Here is a 19,407-nt window from a genome sequence, read left to right on the forward strand (position 1 = left end):
GTACCTGTTTATTAAAATTGCTGTCAATGTTCATTAAAATAAGCCCTCCCCTGAAAATAAACCCTCTGGTGTTTTTCTGTCCAAAAAAAATAAGAGAGTGTCTTATTATCGGGGAAACACGGTAGGCCTTCATTTACTAAGTCTCTTTATTGCTAATATATATATATATATATATATATATATATATGTTTGGGACTTATGATTTCATCAGTGTAGAGAACTCTCTGTATGGAAACTTCCTCCATAAATGAATTTTAGCAACTCATCTATAGCTTAGAGTTTTACAGAGTTTCCTGTGTGGTGAGAGGTATGATGATGATGATGATGATGATGATGATGGTGATGATGGTGATGATGGTGATGATGGTGATGATGGTGATGATGGTGATGATGGTGATGATGGTGATGATGATGATGACAGCTAGCATCTATTTAATATGACACTTTAAGGTTTGCAAACCCAGAATGTAAACCCAGGTTTTTCTGGTTCCAAAGTTGGTCCTTTAGATTAGATCATGTTGCCTTTCATAAACAATACAATACAAAAGAAATAAAACAGTATGCACAACTCAAAGGAGTAAGAAAAAAAATACTAGCATTTTCCCCCAATATATACATATACAATACTGCTAGAGAGCTGAAGCTTTATCTTATATGCCTTTGTATCCTTCAAAGCACATGGCACAGTACTTCACACTTGTTAGACCATCAATAACTCTTTGTTGAATATATGAATGCATATTAGGTTTATGAAATACATGACAGGGAAAACTGGATAATTAACTGGTTAACTTGACTTCTGTAGATTTACGATCTAAATCTATTAGGTCTATATTATCTGTCTCTGTTTCTGTGTCTATCTCTCTCTGTCTCTCTCTGTCTCTGTCTCTGTCTCTCTGTCTCTCTGTCTCTCTCTCTCTCTCTGTCTCTCTGTCTCTCTCTCTGTCTCTCTCTCTCTCCACCGTCTAGTACAGGGATTCTGAATCTTTGTTATGTGTCATGGACCCTTTTGGTAATCCAGGGAAACCAATGGACCCCTTCTCAGAGTAATGGTTTTTTTTTTTGGTTGGTTGGTTGGGTTTTTTTGCTTTTTGGATTGCTTTTTGGAGGGGGGAGGGCAGGGCAATTGGGGTTGAGTGACTTGCCCAAGGTCACACTGCTAGCTTTTGTGTTAAGTGTCTGAAACCAGATTTTAATTCAGGTCCTCCTGACTCCAGGGCCAGTGCTCTATTCACTGCACCACCTAGCCGCCCCCTAGAGTAACGTTTTTAAATGCAGAAAATGCATAGTGTTACAAAGGAAACAATTATATTACAATAAGTATCAAAATATTTTTCTTAAATAAGCTCAGGGACCTCAGGTTAAGAATCCCTCCTCTGATAGAACAGCTGTTCAAATCCTCACTTTCTCTTGCAGTCTAAAGGCCTATGAGTGTAATGAGAAACACTAGGGAATATTTCCAATTACAATGAAATGTAAAAATATTTTTCTTCATAGAATTTGGAATTTTGTGGCGATTCTGTAGCTTTCACAAGGAGTGCTTATTGTAGGTTTCTAGTTTATTAGAACCCAGCAGCTTCTTTTTAATCTACTTGTTATTTTTCTTAAATTATCTGACCACTATAAAAAATTCCTTCCTATTCCAACTGACAGCTTAAGACTCGAGTTATAAGGGAAATGTTTATAATATATGCAAATCACATACGTTCCTCTGTGTTAAAAATAAAGCACAATAATTACATCAAATCATCTTATCCATCAACTCACATATCAATAAGTGACAAATAACGAAAGGGGAAAAGTCTAGTTGTTGATGCATGTCATAAGACTTTAAATTTAAACACACACACACACCCCATTCAAGACACAATGCACTCATTAATTTCCTAGACTACTTTGGATATTCCACCTTCCAACCTGTGAAAGCAATTAGTTTTCATGCAGTGCCACCTGTCAAATGTGCATTCTTCTATTCCCCTCTTATTTCTATGCATGGATGAACATGATCGTGTTCATGATTAATATCAATCTGAGACACATGTAGCCACGGGGAGTCAAAGTACCCACTAGATTCTGTCAACTAACTAAGTGAAAAATCCAGGCACACCTAAACACCAACCACCTGCTCAGGCAAAATGTGACAGCTCTGTTAACAGGCCAGGGAACTTTATGCGATAACTTGAAACTGGTGAAGAATAATCCAACAGTGGGGGAAAAAAGAGCTGCTAAAAAAAATTTGCAATGCATATCTATGATATGTGATAGCTACGGTATATAAAAATTCCTTAATAGAAAAGTGGTCAAATGAAAGGAATATTTTTCAAATGAAGAAATACAAAATTGTCAATAATATTGTGAATGACTGCTCCAAGTCATTAAAAATAAGAAAATGCATATTCTAAAAACTCTGAGATTTCACCTCCTATCCATCAAATTGACATAGCTGATAAAAGGTAGAGATGGTCTGTTAGCATCTAGGTGGTATAATAGCCTGGAGTTAAGAAAGACATCTTCCTGAGTTCAAATCTGGCTTCAGACACTTCCTAGCTGCGCAACCATGGACAAGACACTTAGGCCTGTTTGCCTCAGGTTCCTCATCTGTAAAACGAGTTGGAAAAGCACTACAGTATCTCTGCCAAGAAAACCCCAAATGGGGTCAGGAAGATTCAAACATGACTAAAACTGAACAACAATAAGAGAGGAGGGTTTGGGGGAAGACAGGTCAGTAGAGCTAGGAATTATTCCATCCATTGGGGAAAACAATTTGGAATTATTTCAGGAAAGTCACTCAACTGTTTCATACCCTTTGACCCATTGATTCCACTACCAGGATACATACCTCCACAAGAGCAAATAAAGAAAGGCCTGGTATACATCCAAAATTTAATAGTGGTGCTTTTCATGGTCACAAAAAAAAAGAGAATGTCCATAACATTGGAGAATGTGTTTTAAAATGTGGTATATGAATATGATCAAATATCATTGTGTAATAAGAAATGACAAATATAAGAATTCAGAAAAAATATGGAAACAAACTTATAAAAAGCAAAGTAAACAGAACCAGGAGAAAAAATACATACAATATCTATAATAATATAAATGAAAAAAATCCTAAAAGGCAACTGAACTTAGATTAATAGTAAAAACCAATACTGATCCCAAAGAATAGATCACAAAATAGCCATCCTTCACTTCTTTTGGTCAGTTGGTTGGCTGGTTGTTGTCCTTCATTTTCAAAGAGGACCAAAATGACATTCCAATGATAGAGTCAAGTTTCAGTGAATCCAACTGTGGCCTATCAGACCAATACAAGCTTGGAATGTTCTACCACAGGTCAGGCACAAAACAGTCCACGTGAACATCCAGGGTGGATACTCTAAATTTGTGCATCCTGTGTTTCCTTTGAGCTGTCTAAATTGTGTTATGCTCACAGAGCACAGCACCTCCTCTGATGTGGGCACACCATGCTGAATGGTCTTGTGCCAGTGTCTCCCATGTCACACAATCAATTTCAAAGTTCTTAAGAAAGACCTTATGAGTGTCCTTGTTTCACTTCTTCTGACCACCATGTGAACACTTGCCCTGTGTGAGTTCTCCATAAAATAGACTTTTTGGCAAGTACATATTTTGTATTTGAACAACATATCAGCCCATTGGAGTTGCACTCTCTGAAACAGAGTTTGAATGCTTGGCAATTTAGTTCAAGTAAGGAACTCAGTGTCTGGTACCTTATCCTGCCAGTTGATCTTCAGAATCTTCATAAGACAATTCAAAGGGAAGTGATTCAGTTCCCTGGTATGGCACTGGTACACTATCCAGGTTTCACAGGCATACAACAATGAGGTCAGCACAAAAGCTCTGTAGACCTTCAGTTTGGTACTCTGTCTCATACTTCTCTCCCATACTTTCCTTCTGAGCCTCCCAAACACTGAGCTAGTGACGACAATGTGTGCATCAACCTCATTTTCAGTGTGTACATCCCTGGAAAGTGCACTACCAACGTAAGTGAACTTATCCACAGTAGTCAAAAGTCTTGGTGGAGAAGTTAAGTACTATGGGAGTAGAATGTTGTACATGCTGACAAAGGCAAGAATTTTATCAATCATTTTTATTAACTTTGTTTTCCTTGGTTAGAAGGGAGGGTCCAATGGAGGGAATCAGGAAATGATAATAGTATGAAAAAAGTATCCATTTTTTAAAAAAATTATAGTTCATATGGTGTCACATGGATTCAATACTGGCCTGATTGTGAAAAGAAAAGAAAAGAAAAGAAAAGAAAAGAAAAGAAAAGAAAAGAAAAGGAAAGGAAAAACAGCATTGAATCTGACAAGTATAACTCCAGGTTAAGAACCTCTGGTCTGATAGGAAAACTGTTCAGTCCTTAACTGTCCCAAAGGTTCAATATCTGCTATCTTAAAAATTAAGAATTGGCTAAATTCAGTTAATGGGGTGTGTTGAACTAAATTAGGTAATATAGAATGCACTGAATTCATAAGCAAGTGGCCTAGGTTCTGGTCTTAGCTCTACACTAGCTATGTTACCTTGGGCAAATCACCTAACTGCCCTGAACTTGTTTCCTCATCTGTAAAATGAAGAGATTAAGTTAGACAATATTTAAGGGTCCTTCTAGATCTAACATTCTGTGGTTCTTTTATTACATCATCACATTTAAAATCATAGTCATAGATTTAAAGCTGGAATGGAATTCCGAAGACCATCTAGTCTAACATCCTCATTGTACATATGAAGAAACTAAAGCTAAAGTGATTTGCCAATGCTTATGCAAACAGAAAGCATCAAAAGCAAGATGAACCCTTATCTTCTAATTCCAGAACAATGCTCTTATCTGTGACTTACCTCCTAATAAAATGTTGCCCTTCCTCTCAAATTTATATTATTCTGGAAAAATTCAAATATGTCAGAAGGGTACATAGCACACTACTGTAATGGCAAGCAAAATTGTACTTAGCTCCTTGTTTCAGCTCTTCAAGTGTCTTTGAGCCTCGACTGTGATTATGTCAAGTCTTTGTTAGAAACAGAACCTGTGAAGCCTACAGTGGGAGGAACTTGCCATATAAAAGCAGGAGCACAGCTGGGACTAAGCAGAACTGGGAAGACGGATAGCTGTGGTGCCAGCACTTTGTCTGTCTGTGTTGATGTTACTTTGTCAGACCTGTCTACTGATAGAGGATGTAGCTGTTGTTACAGAAGCCCTGGGACCTTACAGCTGGTTCAGAAGCCCTGAAAGAGGACTTTCCTGCTGTCTGTTTACAGAAGTCCTGAAGGAGGGTTTTACTGATGTTTTCATAGGTCCTGGGACTTTACTGATGATTTGTGTTGATTCCTCAGACAGAGACCCTGTCTGCTGCTCTATGTTGATTTCATAGGCAGAAAGTGAATTGATGATAGTGCCGACAACGTGTGTGTGAACATTGTTGCAACTCTGCTAAGCTTGATGTGTGAAGCTAGACCAGGAGCTGGGAGCTGCCTACCTGACAGTTGGGTGAATTCAGACAAGAGCTGGGAGCATGGAAGAGGAACCATAGAGTTTGGGAGTCAGCCTTGAGTCAAGATGAGAGGAACTTTCCTTGGGTACTTTGTGTTGACTGACAAGATCATGATTTACTATGACCTATGTCTGGGAGACCTTTGTACTTCATACTCCTTAAGGATGATTGCTCCTTAAAGATCACTGAGTTAAGGATGATTGGAAGCCAGTTTCCAATCAAGATGAAAGAAGACTTTAGATGGACACTTTATATTGATTGATTCAGATTGACTTACTGAATGATATCTATTGTTTAAGCATATATAGCCACTTTAGTAATAAGTTGTTAATGTTATGTCATTGTGCATGTTATACTTTGGTTTCTGTGAATTTTTTTGCTTCAGTTTACTGCTGAATAAATAGAGAGTTCACTATATTATGTAATCAGAAACTACGGTGTCTGAGGTCATATGAACTCAGGTCTTCCTTACTCCAGATCCAGCACTTTATCCACTTAACCATCTAGCTGCCTCATATGCCATGCTCGTATTATTGGGGTCCACTGAAATGCAGCATAAGAGAGCAAGGGAGGATTTTCCCAGTCTGAGCCACATAGCTCACAAATTTATATTTCTGCAAAAATGGAAGAAGTTGGGGAATAGAGGTTGTCAACTCTCTAAGAACTTTAGGGAGTTGGTATCCCCACCCCACCCCCATCCCTGCCCAGAGTCCTCTGATGTTGAGTAGAACACATAACTGCTCAGTTAAGCATGGAACTGTCTAATGCCTAGTCTTTGTTGCTGATTGAGGTCAGACTAGTAGACAGCAGAACCCGTTGATGGGTTAAGTAGTCAATCCAGGTAACTAAACAGCACCCATCATCATCTGAATATGGCAAAAGGAAATTAGACAGATAAGTTTTAATAGAGGTGTAAAGGGGGAGGGAAGAGGTAGTGAAACAACTAGAACATAGGATATTTTTCTGGATCCATTGGGGTCATCTGAACAGTCATAACACCAGGAATGAGGGTACTTGACCCTTGGTGGGAGATGCAGTAGCAAAAATATGAGTTGAATAAGAAATTTTATGGACTTCATAACTGCTCAAGGTAAATGGTGACCTAGTAAGTTTTCTAAACCAAGGAGATTTGAGCTAAGCCTACAATTCTTTAATCCAGCCTTCATCTGATATAAATCATGGTGAGAAACACAGCTACAACATGGCCACGGATAAATTTCTAGCATCTAAAAGAATGAAATCAGGTAGAATTTTGTATGTAGCATTTTTTTTTCCTGGTGAAAACAAGCAGAGGAAACCAGGTCAAAGGTTGAATTAGGTGATCTCCAAGGTCTCTTGCAACTGTCTATGACTCTGTTATTCTACCAAATAAGCCATCAGCTGGCATGTGGCAGAGACTGATTCAGTGTTATTTATTTCATAGGAAATCAGAGATTTCAAAATTAGAGCTGGAAGGGCTCTCAGAGATCAGTCTTACCTCCTCATTTAACAGATTAAAAAACTAAGAACAAAAGAAGTGAACTGATTGACTTGACTAAGATCATACAAGTAGTGAGTAATATGATCTTGAAATGAACCTCTGTGGAGACAATCCTTGAAATAACAGAGAGATTATTGAAAAGAAGAAAATAGTAGCGTCCAGAGTATATGCATTCATATAGGTGTCCTATAAAAGAGACTATAAGAGAAAGCCACAACATCTTTTTTGCATAGATAAAAGAGCAGTAACTTTTACAGTTATCTAAAGAAATTAATGTATAATATTTATGATATAACATTTATAACAAAATAATTTAATATTCAGTTTAAATTATTGTCCTTTATTAAAATTAACCATTTAAATATTATAATATTTAAACTATTTATCAGAGCTGATTTCACTCCAATACAACTATCTATTTCTCAGAACTACCATCCCATTATTTCTCCATTGTTTAGTTTATCATGACCTAGGTGTATCAATAACATTGGCTTAACATTAGCAGAACAATCTGTTTAGGTTCTGTTCCATTATTTGCACCTGTTCTTGGCAGGAGCTAAGGAATTACAGAAGACTGCTCCCTAAAACTTTGCTATGTTACCATCTAACCTTCACTTATCCTTTATAGTAGCAGAGCTGAGATTTAAACCCAACTCCTCTAACACCAAATCAACTAGTTTTATTTCATTTGAGAACTGGCCTAGGAGTCAGGAGACTTGAGTTCTTCTTCCTCCATCCCACTAATGAGCTCTGTGAACTTGAAGAAGATGTTTAGCCTCTATTAGCTTTAGTCATCTCATCTGCAAAATAGTATTAATAATAGCTTACCAATGCCTAAGAGTGAGGGGCTAGAGTTGATATCTTGAGATCTCTTTCTGCTCTAAGTTCTGTGATTTGATTATTCTAATTCTCAATGACTAATCTCAGAATTGGAAGATACCTCAGAAATTATCTAGTTCATTCTTAAACAAGAATATTCCTAAAACCTTCACCAGTGGTCATCTGGTCTCCACTTGAATATACCTAATGATGGGAAATCCACTAGCCCTTTAAGGGAGTCTTTCCTACTTTCAGATACCACTAACTGTTAAGGAGATTTTCCTTCTATTAAGCAAAAACCCTCTGTGGCAAGAACAATGTCTTCTAAAGTCCCCATCACATAGACTGGGCTAGTTTTTCTTAAGGCCCTACCCCATGTAACTAGGTTAGCTTTTTCTTAAAAGATAGTGAAATGATCCTTAAGACTTAATTATTCCAAGGCTTGAACTATTGATAAAGTTTCCTAGTGGACTAAGCAAAAAAAGCCAGCACACAAAGATGTTAAGAACTCAAGCTTCATGAACTCTTCTGACTAATGGAGCACCATGGCAAGAATGCAGAAACAGAAAAGCTATGCCCAGTTGAATCAACACTGTATCCAAGCTGAGTATCCTATAACATACTAGCAATAGTATTCTATTATCCTAGTAGCCAATAATATATTTAGTAACTGTATGATATCACTAAGTAAAGTTCTTTTATTAACTGTTATGATTTGTGAGTATCTCATTTAGTTTTCATACTGAATTGGAACCACCAGACCAGCCTTAATCTGGCTTGGCATATGACTCTCTCCTCTCTGAAATTTCTATCCATTCCTTCTAGTTGTACCACATGGAGCCCAGCCCAATAAATTTAATCCTTCTTTCACATGGTAATCCCTACACTTTAAAAACAGTTTTCATGAAGAAATAAGAACTATTTCCCAATTGACAAATGGTCAAAGGATACAAAGGAAGTTTTCAAAAGAAGAAATCGATAACCATACCAAAAAATGTTCACAATCACTAATGATTAAATAAATACAAATTAAAACATGTCTCAGTTACCAAACAAATCACATCTATCAGACTGACAAAGTTGACCCAAAAAAAAAGGAAAATAACATTAATGTACTGTTCGTAGAATTGTTAATTGGCTCAGCTATTCCAGAAAACAATTTGGAAATATACCTAAGAATCTATTAAAGTATAAATATCCTTTGACCTAGAAATACACTACTAAGTCTGTGACCCTAAAGAAATCAAAGAAAGAGGAAAGGGATCTATGTGTTCAAAAATACTTAGAGAAGCTCTTTCTGTGGTAGCAAAGAACTAGAAACTAAGGAGGTGTCCATCAAGTGGGGACTAGCTGAACAAGTTATGGTGTATGTATCTAATGGGATGTTACTGATCTATTAAGCAATGATACAGGGATGGTTTTAGAAAAACTTGGGAAGATTTATGTGAACTGATACAAAAGGAAGTGAACAATTTATACAATGTAACAATTTATACAATAACTACAATGCTGCAAAGACAGACAATTTTGAAAGACTTAGAAACTCTTATCAACACAATGACCAATCACAATTCCATAGGACTCCTGGTAGGACTCCAGGCAGAGAGGCGATGGACTCAGAGAACAAATTGAAGCATGTTTTTTGGACATGACTAATGCAAGTATTTGTTTTCTTCGACTATACATATTTGTAATGGGTTTTGCTTGTTTTTCCTTTCTTAATGGATTGGGGAAGGGGGGAAGAGGGAGCCAAAGAATTTGGAACCAAAAATTAAATTAAATTACATTTTTTAAAAGGAGACTTCATGCTGCACTCCAAAGTCTCCTTCCCTTCAATTGATCTCATAACGGTAAGTTTCACAGCTCCTTTACTATCCTGTTAGTAGACCATAAGCTCCTCAAAAATAGGACTTTTGTATTTGTCTCTAGTACTTGGAGTAGTGCTTAGCACATAGTAAGCACTTAAAAAGGGTTGATTGATATTTTTTTCTCCTTCTCTGGATATGTTCCAATATGTCAATGTCCTTTCTAAAATGTGGCGACCCAAATTGAGTATAAAAATCAAGATTTGGTTTGACCTGAGCAGATCTGGGACTATAGTCCTATCACTGCTATTTTTTATGGATGCCTAGTTTCTATTAACATAGCAGACTAAGATCATGTTAGTCACAAATCCTCAACTGTACCAGCCTCTTTTCTAGGAGTATCAAACTTAAGGACCACAGTTGCAGCAAAACTCCTGACCAAGTAAAGTAAGCAAGAACCAGATTAAAATATAATTGGGAAATGTTTAACAAAATAAATAACAATACAATAAAACATATATGAATGGTTTTCTAAGTCAATATGCAACAGTGAACCCCATTTCTATTTGAGTTTAACACCACTGCTGCACTTGTATATTAAAAAAAAAAGTCAAACGCCTTGCTCAGATTCATGTATACTATACCCACATCATTGTTTTAAAGATACTTAACCTGAAGAAAGAGAAAGACAGAGAGAAAAGAAAATGAGGAAAAAAGAAAGACAGACTAACATCACCAAAAGAATCTGGCCTACTAGTGGCTAAAAACAATAATGCCTCCTATATCTATAGTACTTTGCGGCTTACAAGGTTCTCTCCCCACAATAATCCTGTGAGGATGGAGTATAATATAGAGCTTTAACTAGGAATTCTTTTACCTGGTAGTAGGGCATGGTGGTAGTAGTAGGGCATGGTGGTAGAAGGGGGCTAGATCAGAGGTGTCAAACTCAAGGGGCAGCAGGCAGCCTGTAAAACTCCTGAGTGTGACCCAAATCAGAATAAAACATAATTGAAAAATGTTTAACAAAGGAAATAAAAATAAAATACAACATAGATAATGTTAATTTGTGGTTTTCTAAGTCAATGTCTCTTTGAGTTTGACAGCACTGGAATAGAGGAAAGTCTGACTACAAATGTATTCACTAAAGGAAGTGGAACAGCCAATCCCCAGAGAGAACTATTGGAGCCCTCCCAGGAGTTTGTTGAGAGGAGGCAGTTCCCAAAAGAGTGCCACAGAAAGGAGACCTAGGAATAGGATCAGATGAGGGATCCTGGTCCCCTGTGGGACACAGCCCACAGGAGATCCCCAAGCCTGATACACAGATATAGCAGTAAAAGAGAGGAAAGAAAGGGAAAAACAAAAACAGAAATATTCACACCTAGATTGTATTAATTTAACAAATAAGGAAATTGAAATACAGAAAAGGGAAATAAATATGCCTCCAAAGTTATACAGCCATTAGGTACCAAACCTATTATTCAAAAAGGTCCCAACTTAAATTTTCATTAAATCAAATTTGCCTTTCCTTATTCCAAATTATTGAGGGTTTACTTTAGCACAGAATAACTATATACATAGTGTATACATAACATGTAGTATTCATAGCATACATAGTACAGTACTAATAGTACAACCTTTTTGGTATCATTTGTTCATTGTTTGAGTTGTGTCTGACTCCTAGTAAAGATACTGGAGTGGTTTGCTATTTCCTTCTCCAGCTCATTTTAGAGATGAGGAACTGAGTCAAACAAGATTAAGTGATTTCCCCAGGGTCACACAGCTAGTAAATGTCTGAGTGTCACATGTCTTTACACACATTTTAAGGAGGTACTCCATAATAGATCATTTCCCTTAATGAATGTATTAATATTAACTAGTTAACTGGTTCTTAGTAGTTAATTTATATAACCAGTAATAATACCACTATGAAGAGTATTATTCCTATGACCTGGGATAGAGATGGATTAAATTTACTCTGTGGGTCCTGTCAAGCCAACATTTATTACTTGTGCTACCACTAATGAGTATTCTTTTCTTTCTGTATTTGGGGGAAGAGGGGTATGTATGGTAGGGAAGAGAAGAGAGGGAGGGAAAAGACCATGGAACATAGATTTAGAACTCCAAGAGATCTTAAAGATCAAGTCCAGGGGTGGCTAAGTGGTGCAATGAATAGAGCACTGGCCCTGGAGTCAGGAGGACCTGAGCTCAAATCTAACCTCAGACACTTAACACTTACTAGCCCAACTACCTTGGGCAAGTCACTTAACCCCAATTGCCCTGCCTTCCCAGCTCCAAAAAATAAAAATAAAAGATCAAGTCCAACCCCCTCATGTTTCAAATGAGGACCCAGAAGCTCAGAGAGTTTAGGTGACTTGCCCAAAATCACACAGCTAGTAAGTGACTTAGCTCTTCTAACTCTAAATCAAACATGGTTTGGCTGTGCCACACTGACTATGGGTCAGCTGAGGCCACTTCTGGGATCAGGGCACTGGAGAGGGCCCTCACACAAAGTTTTGCTTAGGAACCCAGAATGCAAACTGGCTGATTATAATCACAACAAAAATAATGGTCTGATGTTTCCTTTCATGAAAGCAACTCTGAATTGGTAGCTATTTTTGCCCTCAGAAATTCTAACTTTGTTCTGTTTTGATCTTTTTATAACGTTTTAAAGATCACATTGTACCTAGCTTCTGCCTAGTAAGCTTTTGACCAAAAAGTCATAAACTAAAATTCTAGATTGGATAATTCAAATTTCATCTATTTTTCAAACAAAAAAAAAGTCAACAAGATCATTTCAAGCATAATGGGGGAAACAACCTGCAAGATTACAATTAACTTGCTTCTTTCATTTCTAAATTTTCTATTGAGAATTGCTTCATAAAACCAGGAACTGTCATTTCCTCTCTGTGACAAGCACAGTCATATCTGTAATGTCTTTCTGCTCTATTGGTTTCTAAATATTCACTAATTTTTATAGTCTTCTGTGATATGTTGCACAGTTTCTGCTATTTCCTTGTATAATCTATATTAATCATTGAGACCTGGTTCCTTAGTTGCTTTAGATGCCTAATATCCAAGCATCCCTTAGTTTAGAGGAATAATTGGACAAGTGAGCTATTCTGAATCCAAATCCTACCAAGTCAGCTAACTTCTCTGAATCTCAGGGTCCTCATCTATAAAATGAGAATAATAATGGCACCACCCTCACAGGATTGTTGTAAGGATCCAATGAGAAAATGTAGGTAAAATGCTTTGTGAACTTTAAAATGATTATGTCCCATGTTCTCTCACCTAGGCTTTCATCTAGGCTTTTCAATAAATTTAACTGACCTTGCATTATTTTTTTTTTCTCAGATCAGTCAACTAGCATTTATTAAGCTCTTATTGTGTACTAGGCACTGTGCTAAGCTCTGGGGATAACAAGCAAGGCAGAGATCGGCCCCTGCTCTCAAGGAGGGAGCTCACAACCTAATGAGAAATGTGCGTAAGAGAGAGTGCAAACAAGATACATATGGGATAAATTGGGAATAGTCTCGGTAGGAGTTCACTAGGATTGAGGAGGGCTGGAAAAAGGCTTCTTGCAGAAAGTGGAACTTAAAAGAAACCAGAAAAGTGAGGAATGGGGGTTCTAGGCATGCGGACCAGCCCGAGAAAACACTCAAGAGTCGAAGACTCAGGGTTTGTTGTAGGGTAGTGTAACCACAACCATTTAAGCAACATATCAAAGTTTTTCATTCCTTTGCGGATACTTTCTGAAGGGACTGAACTGAATTAATTGAATTCTTCAGAACTAACAGGCTACCTAAATGAATGTAGCATCACCATTTCTGTTAATAGTATTATTCTTACCACCTGTCGGGGACTCTCCTGCAGTAATCCCTGGCAAGCAGTACGTAGTACTGTTAAATTAGGAGCTATCCCGCGTAAAATTGTTTACGTAGCCCCAGAACTGGGGTCGGTACCGGGACTACATTCTCTCAACCTTCTCATCACCCTCCTTTCTAGCCTTCCCTCTTCCATTCTCCTCACTTCCCTAGCCTGACTTCACGATCAAACAGTCGGTAGAGATGGGGCCCCAGAAATCGAAGGGTGGTTAAGAACTGTTCTTGCTGATCCGGCAGAAGCTGAGGAATCTCCTACCTCCTTCCTAGTACTACAGTACTCTGAAGTCCAGAGTGCCCTGCCCCCACGACAGCGGCAACTGACTTAGGGAAGTTGGGGGGGGGGGGGTGCTATGCGCAGAGAAGGGCTCTTGTCCCGTCAGCTTCCTGCAATTGATCTAAACGAAAACAAACCCCGAAGCAGTTCCCGGGTTAACTTGAAAAACCACACACTCCCTCGAACGACTGTGAGCGTTGTGGGCAGGGACTCGGTCCAACCTCGATCCCAAACCACGCTGATTTACAAAACAGCCTACCAGAACACAGGCAGAGTCCCCTCCTTCTCTTGTTCTCAAACCAAATAAATAAATAAACATGTTCTAGTTAGGGAAAAAAGCATTGGTCCTTGGGATCAGAAGATGGATAGACACGGAACTCTAGGTTTTGACTCTATTTGTCTTTAGGCTTTCTGTATCACGCGCTCTGTGCCTCAGTTTCTCCCCACTGTAATGGGGCGATTTGAGTTGCGGTTGTTAATCTTTGCTACTTCCTGGATGTCAACTACTTCTCCACACCCACCGCAGCCCCCAAATCTGCTAGGCAGTTTCGGTTCTCTACTCCGCTCGAATCCCTCTCAGAAGAGGGGTGGTGAAAGTCTCTACCCCAATCCTCCCCCCCACACACACACACACACTAGTCCAGAAGAGGGGAGACGCTTGGGAGAAGCTGGAGAGACCCTGTTCGAAGCTCTGTCCTGGGTGTCTGTGGAAGTCTCTTACCAGGGCTATGACCCCCGCTGTTGTTTCTGCTGCTGCCCCTCAGTTGCTCAGGGCGCTCGCCCCAGGCGGCGGGGGCACCCCGCTGCCCCCTGCCCAGCATCGATCCTCCCTCCGAGCTCTGCTACCCCCGCTGCTTCCTCTCCACCCCCGCCAGAGTTCGGGCAGTGAAGAGGCGGAGGCGGGGAGGGGGTGGGGGGGCTCCAGCCCAGCTGGGCTCCTCCTCCTCTTCTCTCCCTCCGTTTCTCCTGCGCTCGGTCTGCACGGTCTACTCCCCTAGGGAGACCCAGGCCTGGCCTTTCAGCCAGACAAGCATGAAACCAGAGCTGGGAGGGGAGTGGTGAAAAGAAAGGGATGGAGGACAGCAAGAAGACTTCTTCCTTCTCCCAGGATCGTGATTTCCGTAAAATTGCAGAACTCTCTAGGCTCCCACCAGCTGCTCTTAAGCCTTAGCCAACTCTAGTAGTGGGGGCCACAAAGTTTGGTTCAAAAGTTTGGTCCCTGCTTTCACTAAATCACTGAGCTTTGAACTTGGGAAGAGAAGAGGTTGGATGAAATAATTATGATATGGAATTTAAGGACAAAGGAATATGGAGAGTCTATGGTATGGAAAATAAAAGGGAATCCCCCAGCTTCCAAATTTTGGGAAGGATATAACCATAGATGTGTGAAGTGGAGTAGAGTGGTAGGAAATTGTGGGGAAAAGAATGACTAGTTGAATAAAAAAAAAAAAACTTGGTATTAAGCACCTTCACTGTACCAATGATGACATAGTGGTTAGAAAGGCATTGTCGAATAATGGAAGGTGGTGAAGTGACCTCATGCCTGGCCTGGAGTCAGGAAGATTCCTCCTGAGTTCAAATTTGACCTCCAACACTTACTACTTGTATGTCCCTGGACAAGTCACATAACCCTGTTTGTTTCGGTTTCCTCATCTGTAAATTCAGCTGCAGAAAGAAATAGCAAACCACTGCAGTATCCTTGCCAAGAAAACCCCAAATGGGGTCACTAAGAGCCAAAAGAACTTAACAATGTTGCATTCCTGGACCAGAAACCAGAAAGACCGATTTCAGGTTCTGACTGACACATGCTAGCTGAGTGACCATGGAAAAGTCACAACCTCTCAGTAGTTTAGGCAACTTTCTAAGCCAGTAAGTTTTGGAATAGGTGTTCACTAGAGGTCTAGTCCCCATCCTTACCATGTTAGATACTGGTGATTCAAATACAAAAAGTAAGACTTTCTGCCTTCAAACAGCTTACTTTATAATAGTGGGAAGCAACATATTTATATATATATATATATATATATATATATATATGTGTGTGTGTGTGTGTGTGTGTGTGTGTGTGTGTGTGTGTGTGTGTGTGTGTATAAAGGGAGTCATAGCCAGAGAAGGAAGATTTTGTCTGAGAAGTCGAAAGAATAACGAGCAGTTTACAAAGGACCCATGATGAAAAATGCTATCCACCTCCAGAGAGGGAACTGATGAACTCAGAGTACAGATTGAAGCAATTTTTTTCACTTATTTTTCTTTGTGTGTGTTTTCTTTTGCAACATGGTTAACGTGGAAATATGTTTTGTATGACTTCACATGTATAATCACTATATTGCTTGCTTTCTCTGGGGGGAGGGAGGGACCAGAAGGAAGAAGAGGATTTGTTTTAATGAATGTTTGAAAAATTATTGTAATTGGAAAATATGAAATAAATAAAAATGTATTTTTTAAAAAAGAAAATAAACGAAGAGTAGTGGATAGCCATGTTCTTTCCCAGAAACACTGATAGTATTAATTTGATCACTATTCCCAAATAAAGAAATGGCAAAATATTCCAAGATGTCTGGTTTGCATGAATTGAAGCCTGCTAGATGTAGTCAAGTGAGTTTGTAGTTTCTCACAAATCAAGCAGGTGAATCCCAGGATGGAGCTCCAAAGCTAAATGGGTTAAACTCACTTAAGGAAAGGAGGGTTGGTCTCTGTTCCAAAGGAGGGTGCTGTTCCATGTGGGAACAGTGGCAATATTTGAAGGAGGTAGAATGGAAGAAGCAAGAGTATAGATAGTTGCAGCCCACTAATGAAAGTAATCTAAACAAAATTCAGGACGCTAAATTCTCATCAATTCCCTACTGCTGTTGTGCTGGGTCCATCACTACTCCAGGTGTCTTTGACCTCTCCTTAAGCTCCTAGGCTAACAGAATACTCACCCTATTTGTTCCTTCAACAAACACTTAAATAGGAATATGGGCAATGGAGCACATAAAGATGTAGACCACCTGATAAGGCAGTTAGAAGTTCAATATAAGGCAGTCCAAAAAAAGGTTAATAGGGTCTTAGACACAGGAAGAAATAAATAATAAAACAAAGCTGTAAGTGATTAGGTAGCAAATAAGTGGCATGGATTTGAAAAGTATGCAAAGTTTAGGGGATAAAGAGTTCACTGTGTAAAGGAAGGACTTCACAAAGAAGATAGGACTTACACTAGATCTTGAAAAATGGGAAAGATTTAACTAGATGGAGAGGAGAAGAAAGGTCATTCTAGGAGGAACAAACAGTATGAATTTAGCTGATCTTCCTTTCCTTCCATTTATACACACACACACACTCATGTTGGAGAATGCTAGTGGCCTAATAACATCATGCTGAGACAAGGATCAATGAGGTGAACTGGAGGTTCAGTGGATACCTAGGTTTAGTTAGATTTCAGGGTTCCAGAAGGAAGACACATAGTGAATAAGGTTGGAAAGGTTCAGAGCAACATCCAGAACACTAGGTTCAGGAGTTGTAATTTTGTCCTATGGGCAACTATTAGCCATTAGGGGTTTTTGAGCAAGAGAGAGAAATTAATCATGACCAAAATCAGCATCCATGGCTATCTATATGTCACTTTATTAATACAAAAAAAATGTCATGTTCTCTATGGTCCAGAAGCATGGCATGATTTAACTGCTTACAATATTTGGGATATGACATCTGGAGTTTCCAGATATGTCCCTAGAAGGATGAAGAAGAATATCAGAACAATCACCTTGATAATATGCAACATCAGATAATATCTGGATGATCTTATCAAGACATATTTGCCTTTCTAGGGAACAGATTTGGTGTATCACAAAGACAAGACTAGGAATCAGCCAATCGGCTACCATTTATTAAGTACTTACTATGTGCCAAGCACTGTGCTAAGTGCTGAGAATATAAATAGAAGTATAAAGAAAAGTAGTGTGTGCCTTCAAGGAGCTTACAGTCAAATGAGAGAAGACAGCACATAAAAGAAAGCTGAAAGGGGCCTGGGAGAAGAGAAAGGTACCCTATGAGGAAGGCATGGTAGAGGAAGTCCTGAGTGAAGCCTAGAGTGGAATGAGATGTCAGTGGCCTAGGTGCCTTCCTTAAATAGAGCTTCTGAGAGAAGCCATTTGATCAGAGGACAGAGGCCACAGGAATGGAGGGTACTTCCAATATGTGAATTCCAAAGCTAGAGGGAAAATTCAGTGATAAAGAACTGGTATATGGTGAGGCTACAGGATAGTAGAAGAAATCTGGAGTACAGCCTGAAGAGGAATGAGAATTAGCAGATTTTATTGCTAAATTGATTTTATTCCCACCTCTGATATTTACCAGTTCCATAACTACTGGTAAATCATGTCATCTAGCTGAGCCTCAGGTTTCCTCATGTAGAAAATGGAAGAGATACCTACTTCACATGTTGTGTTGAGAATCAAATATCATGGGCTCCCCCAAACTAACCCAGGTCTGAGGCACTTTGTAGATCAGTACTCATTCCAAACCATAGCTCTTGAGACCCTATGAATGAATGAATGAATGAATGAATGAATGAGCATTTATTAAGGTCTTACTATGCGCCAAGTACTATTCTTGACCTTCAACCAGATCACGCCTACTAACAGTAGATTTCCCCCAGGACTATTCTTCTTACAATTTCACCTGGTAATCTCATCATCTCCCAAGGATTCAGTTTTCATCTCTATGTTGAAGATCTATATCCTCAGATCTGTTTGTCCAGCCCTAATCTCTCTCCTGACCTCCAGTCTAGCTTCTCCAGTTGCCTACTGAACATCTAGAATTAGGTGTCCTGTAGATAATCTAAAATTGAACTCATTGGACTTCCCCTATCCCCTCTTCCTAACTTTCCTATTACTGTCAAAGTACCACCATGCTACTAGTCACCCTGGCTCAAAATCCATGTAGTATCCTTGACTCCTCACTCACTCACCCCCAATTTGACTTACCTAACATTTCTTCCATATGACCCATTCATCACAAGAAGGGAAAGAGAATAAGCATTTATATAGTGTTTACTGCATGCCAGGCGCTCTCCTAAGTGTTTTTTTTTAATTCTACATATACTATCTCAACTTGATCTTCACAACAAACCTGTGAGGTTGGTGCTATTATTATCTCTATTTTACCATTGAGGAAACAGAAGAAAAGAAAGGTTAAGTGTCTTGTCCAGGGTCATACAACTAGTAATTATCTTTGAACTCAGGTCTTTCTGACTATAGGACCAGCATTTTATATACTGGACCATCTAGCCACCTTTAAGGGGAAAGAGGAAAGGAAAGGAATGAGCATTTATGTAGTACCCACTATATGCCAGATACTGTACTACTCACTTTACAGAGATTATTTCATTTGCTCCTCACAAGAACCCTGTGCTGTAGGTGCTGTTATTATGCCCACTTTACAATTGAGGAAATAAAGGCAAATAGATGTTAAGTGACTTGCCCAGGGTCACAAAACTAGTGTCTCTGGCCATATTTGAACTCGGGTCTACCTGACTCCAGGTCCACTTTTGTATCCATTGTGCCATCTAGCTGCTTCTTAAGAACATTTACCCAGTCAGTAGGTCTACCCAGAAGACCCAGCTAGGGTCTTCCTAGCTATCTTTTAATATCCCAAAGAT

General features: G+C 39.0%; 1 protein-coding gene across 1 annotated transcript in view; it reads right to left on the minus strand.

Annotated features, from left to right (window-relative positions):
- DISC1 (DISC1 scaffold protein) overlaps positions 1–14,781 on the minus strand; it is a 555,671-nt gene extending 540,890 nt beyond the window's left edge. Inside the window, exon 1 of the mRNA XM_069064870.1 lies at positions 14,491–14,781. Within this exon, the coding sequence (XP_068920971.1) occupies positions 14,491–14,590 (100 nt within the window). The 5' untranslated portion in view covers positions 14,591–14,781. The remainder of the gene's footprint in view (positions 1–14,490) is intronic.
- Between the last annotated feature and the right edge of the window lie 4,626 nt (positions 14,782–19,407).

Source organism: Petaurus breviceps, unplaced genomic scaffold (assembly GCF_028583685.1).
Source record: "Petaurus breviceps papuanus isolate PSGF00001 unplaced genomic scaffold, PetGlider_PUasm1.0 90650, whole genome shotgun sequence".
In the NCBI taxonomy this organism is placed as follows: Eukaryota; Metazoa; Chordata; class Mammalia; order Diprotodontia; family Petauridae; genus Petaurus; species Petaurus breviceps.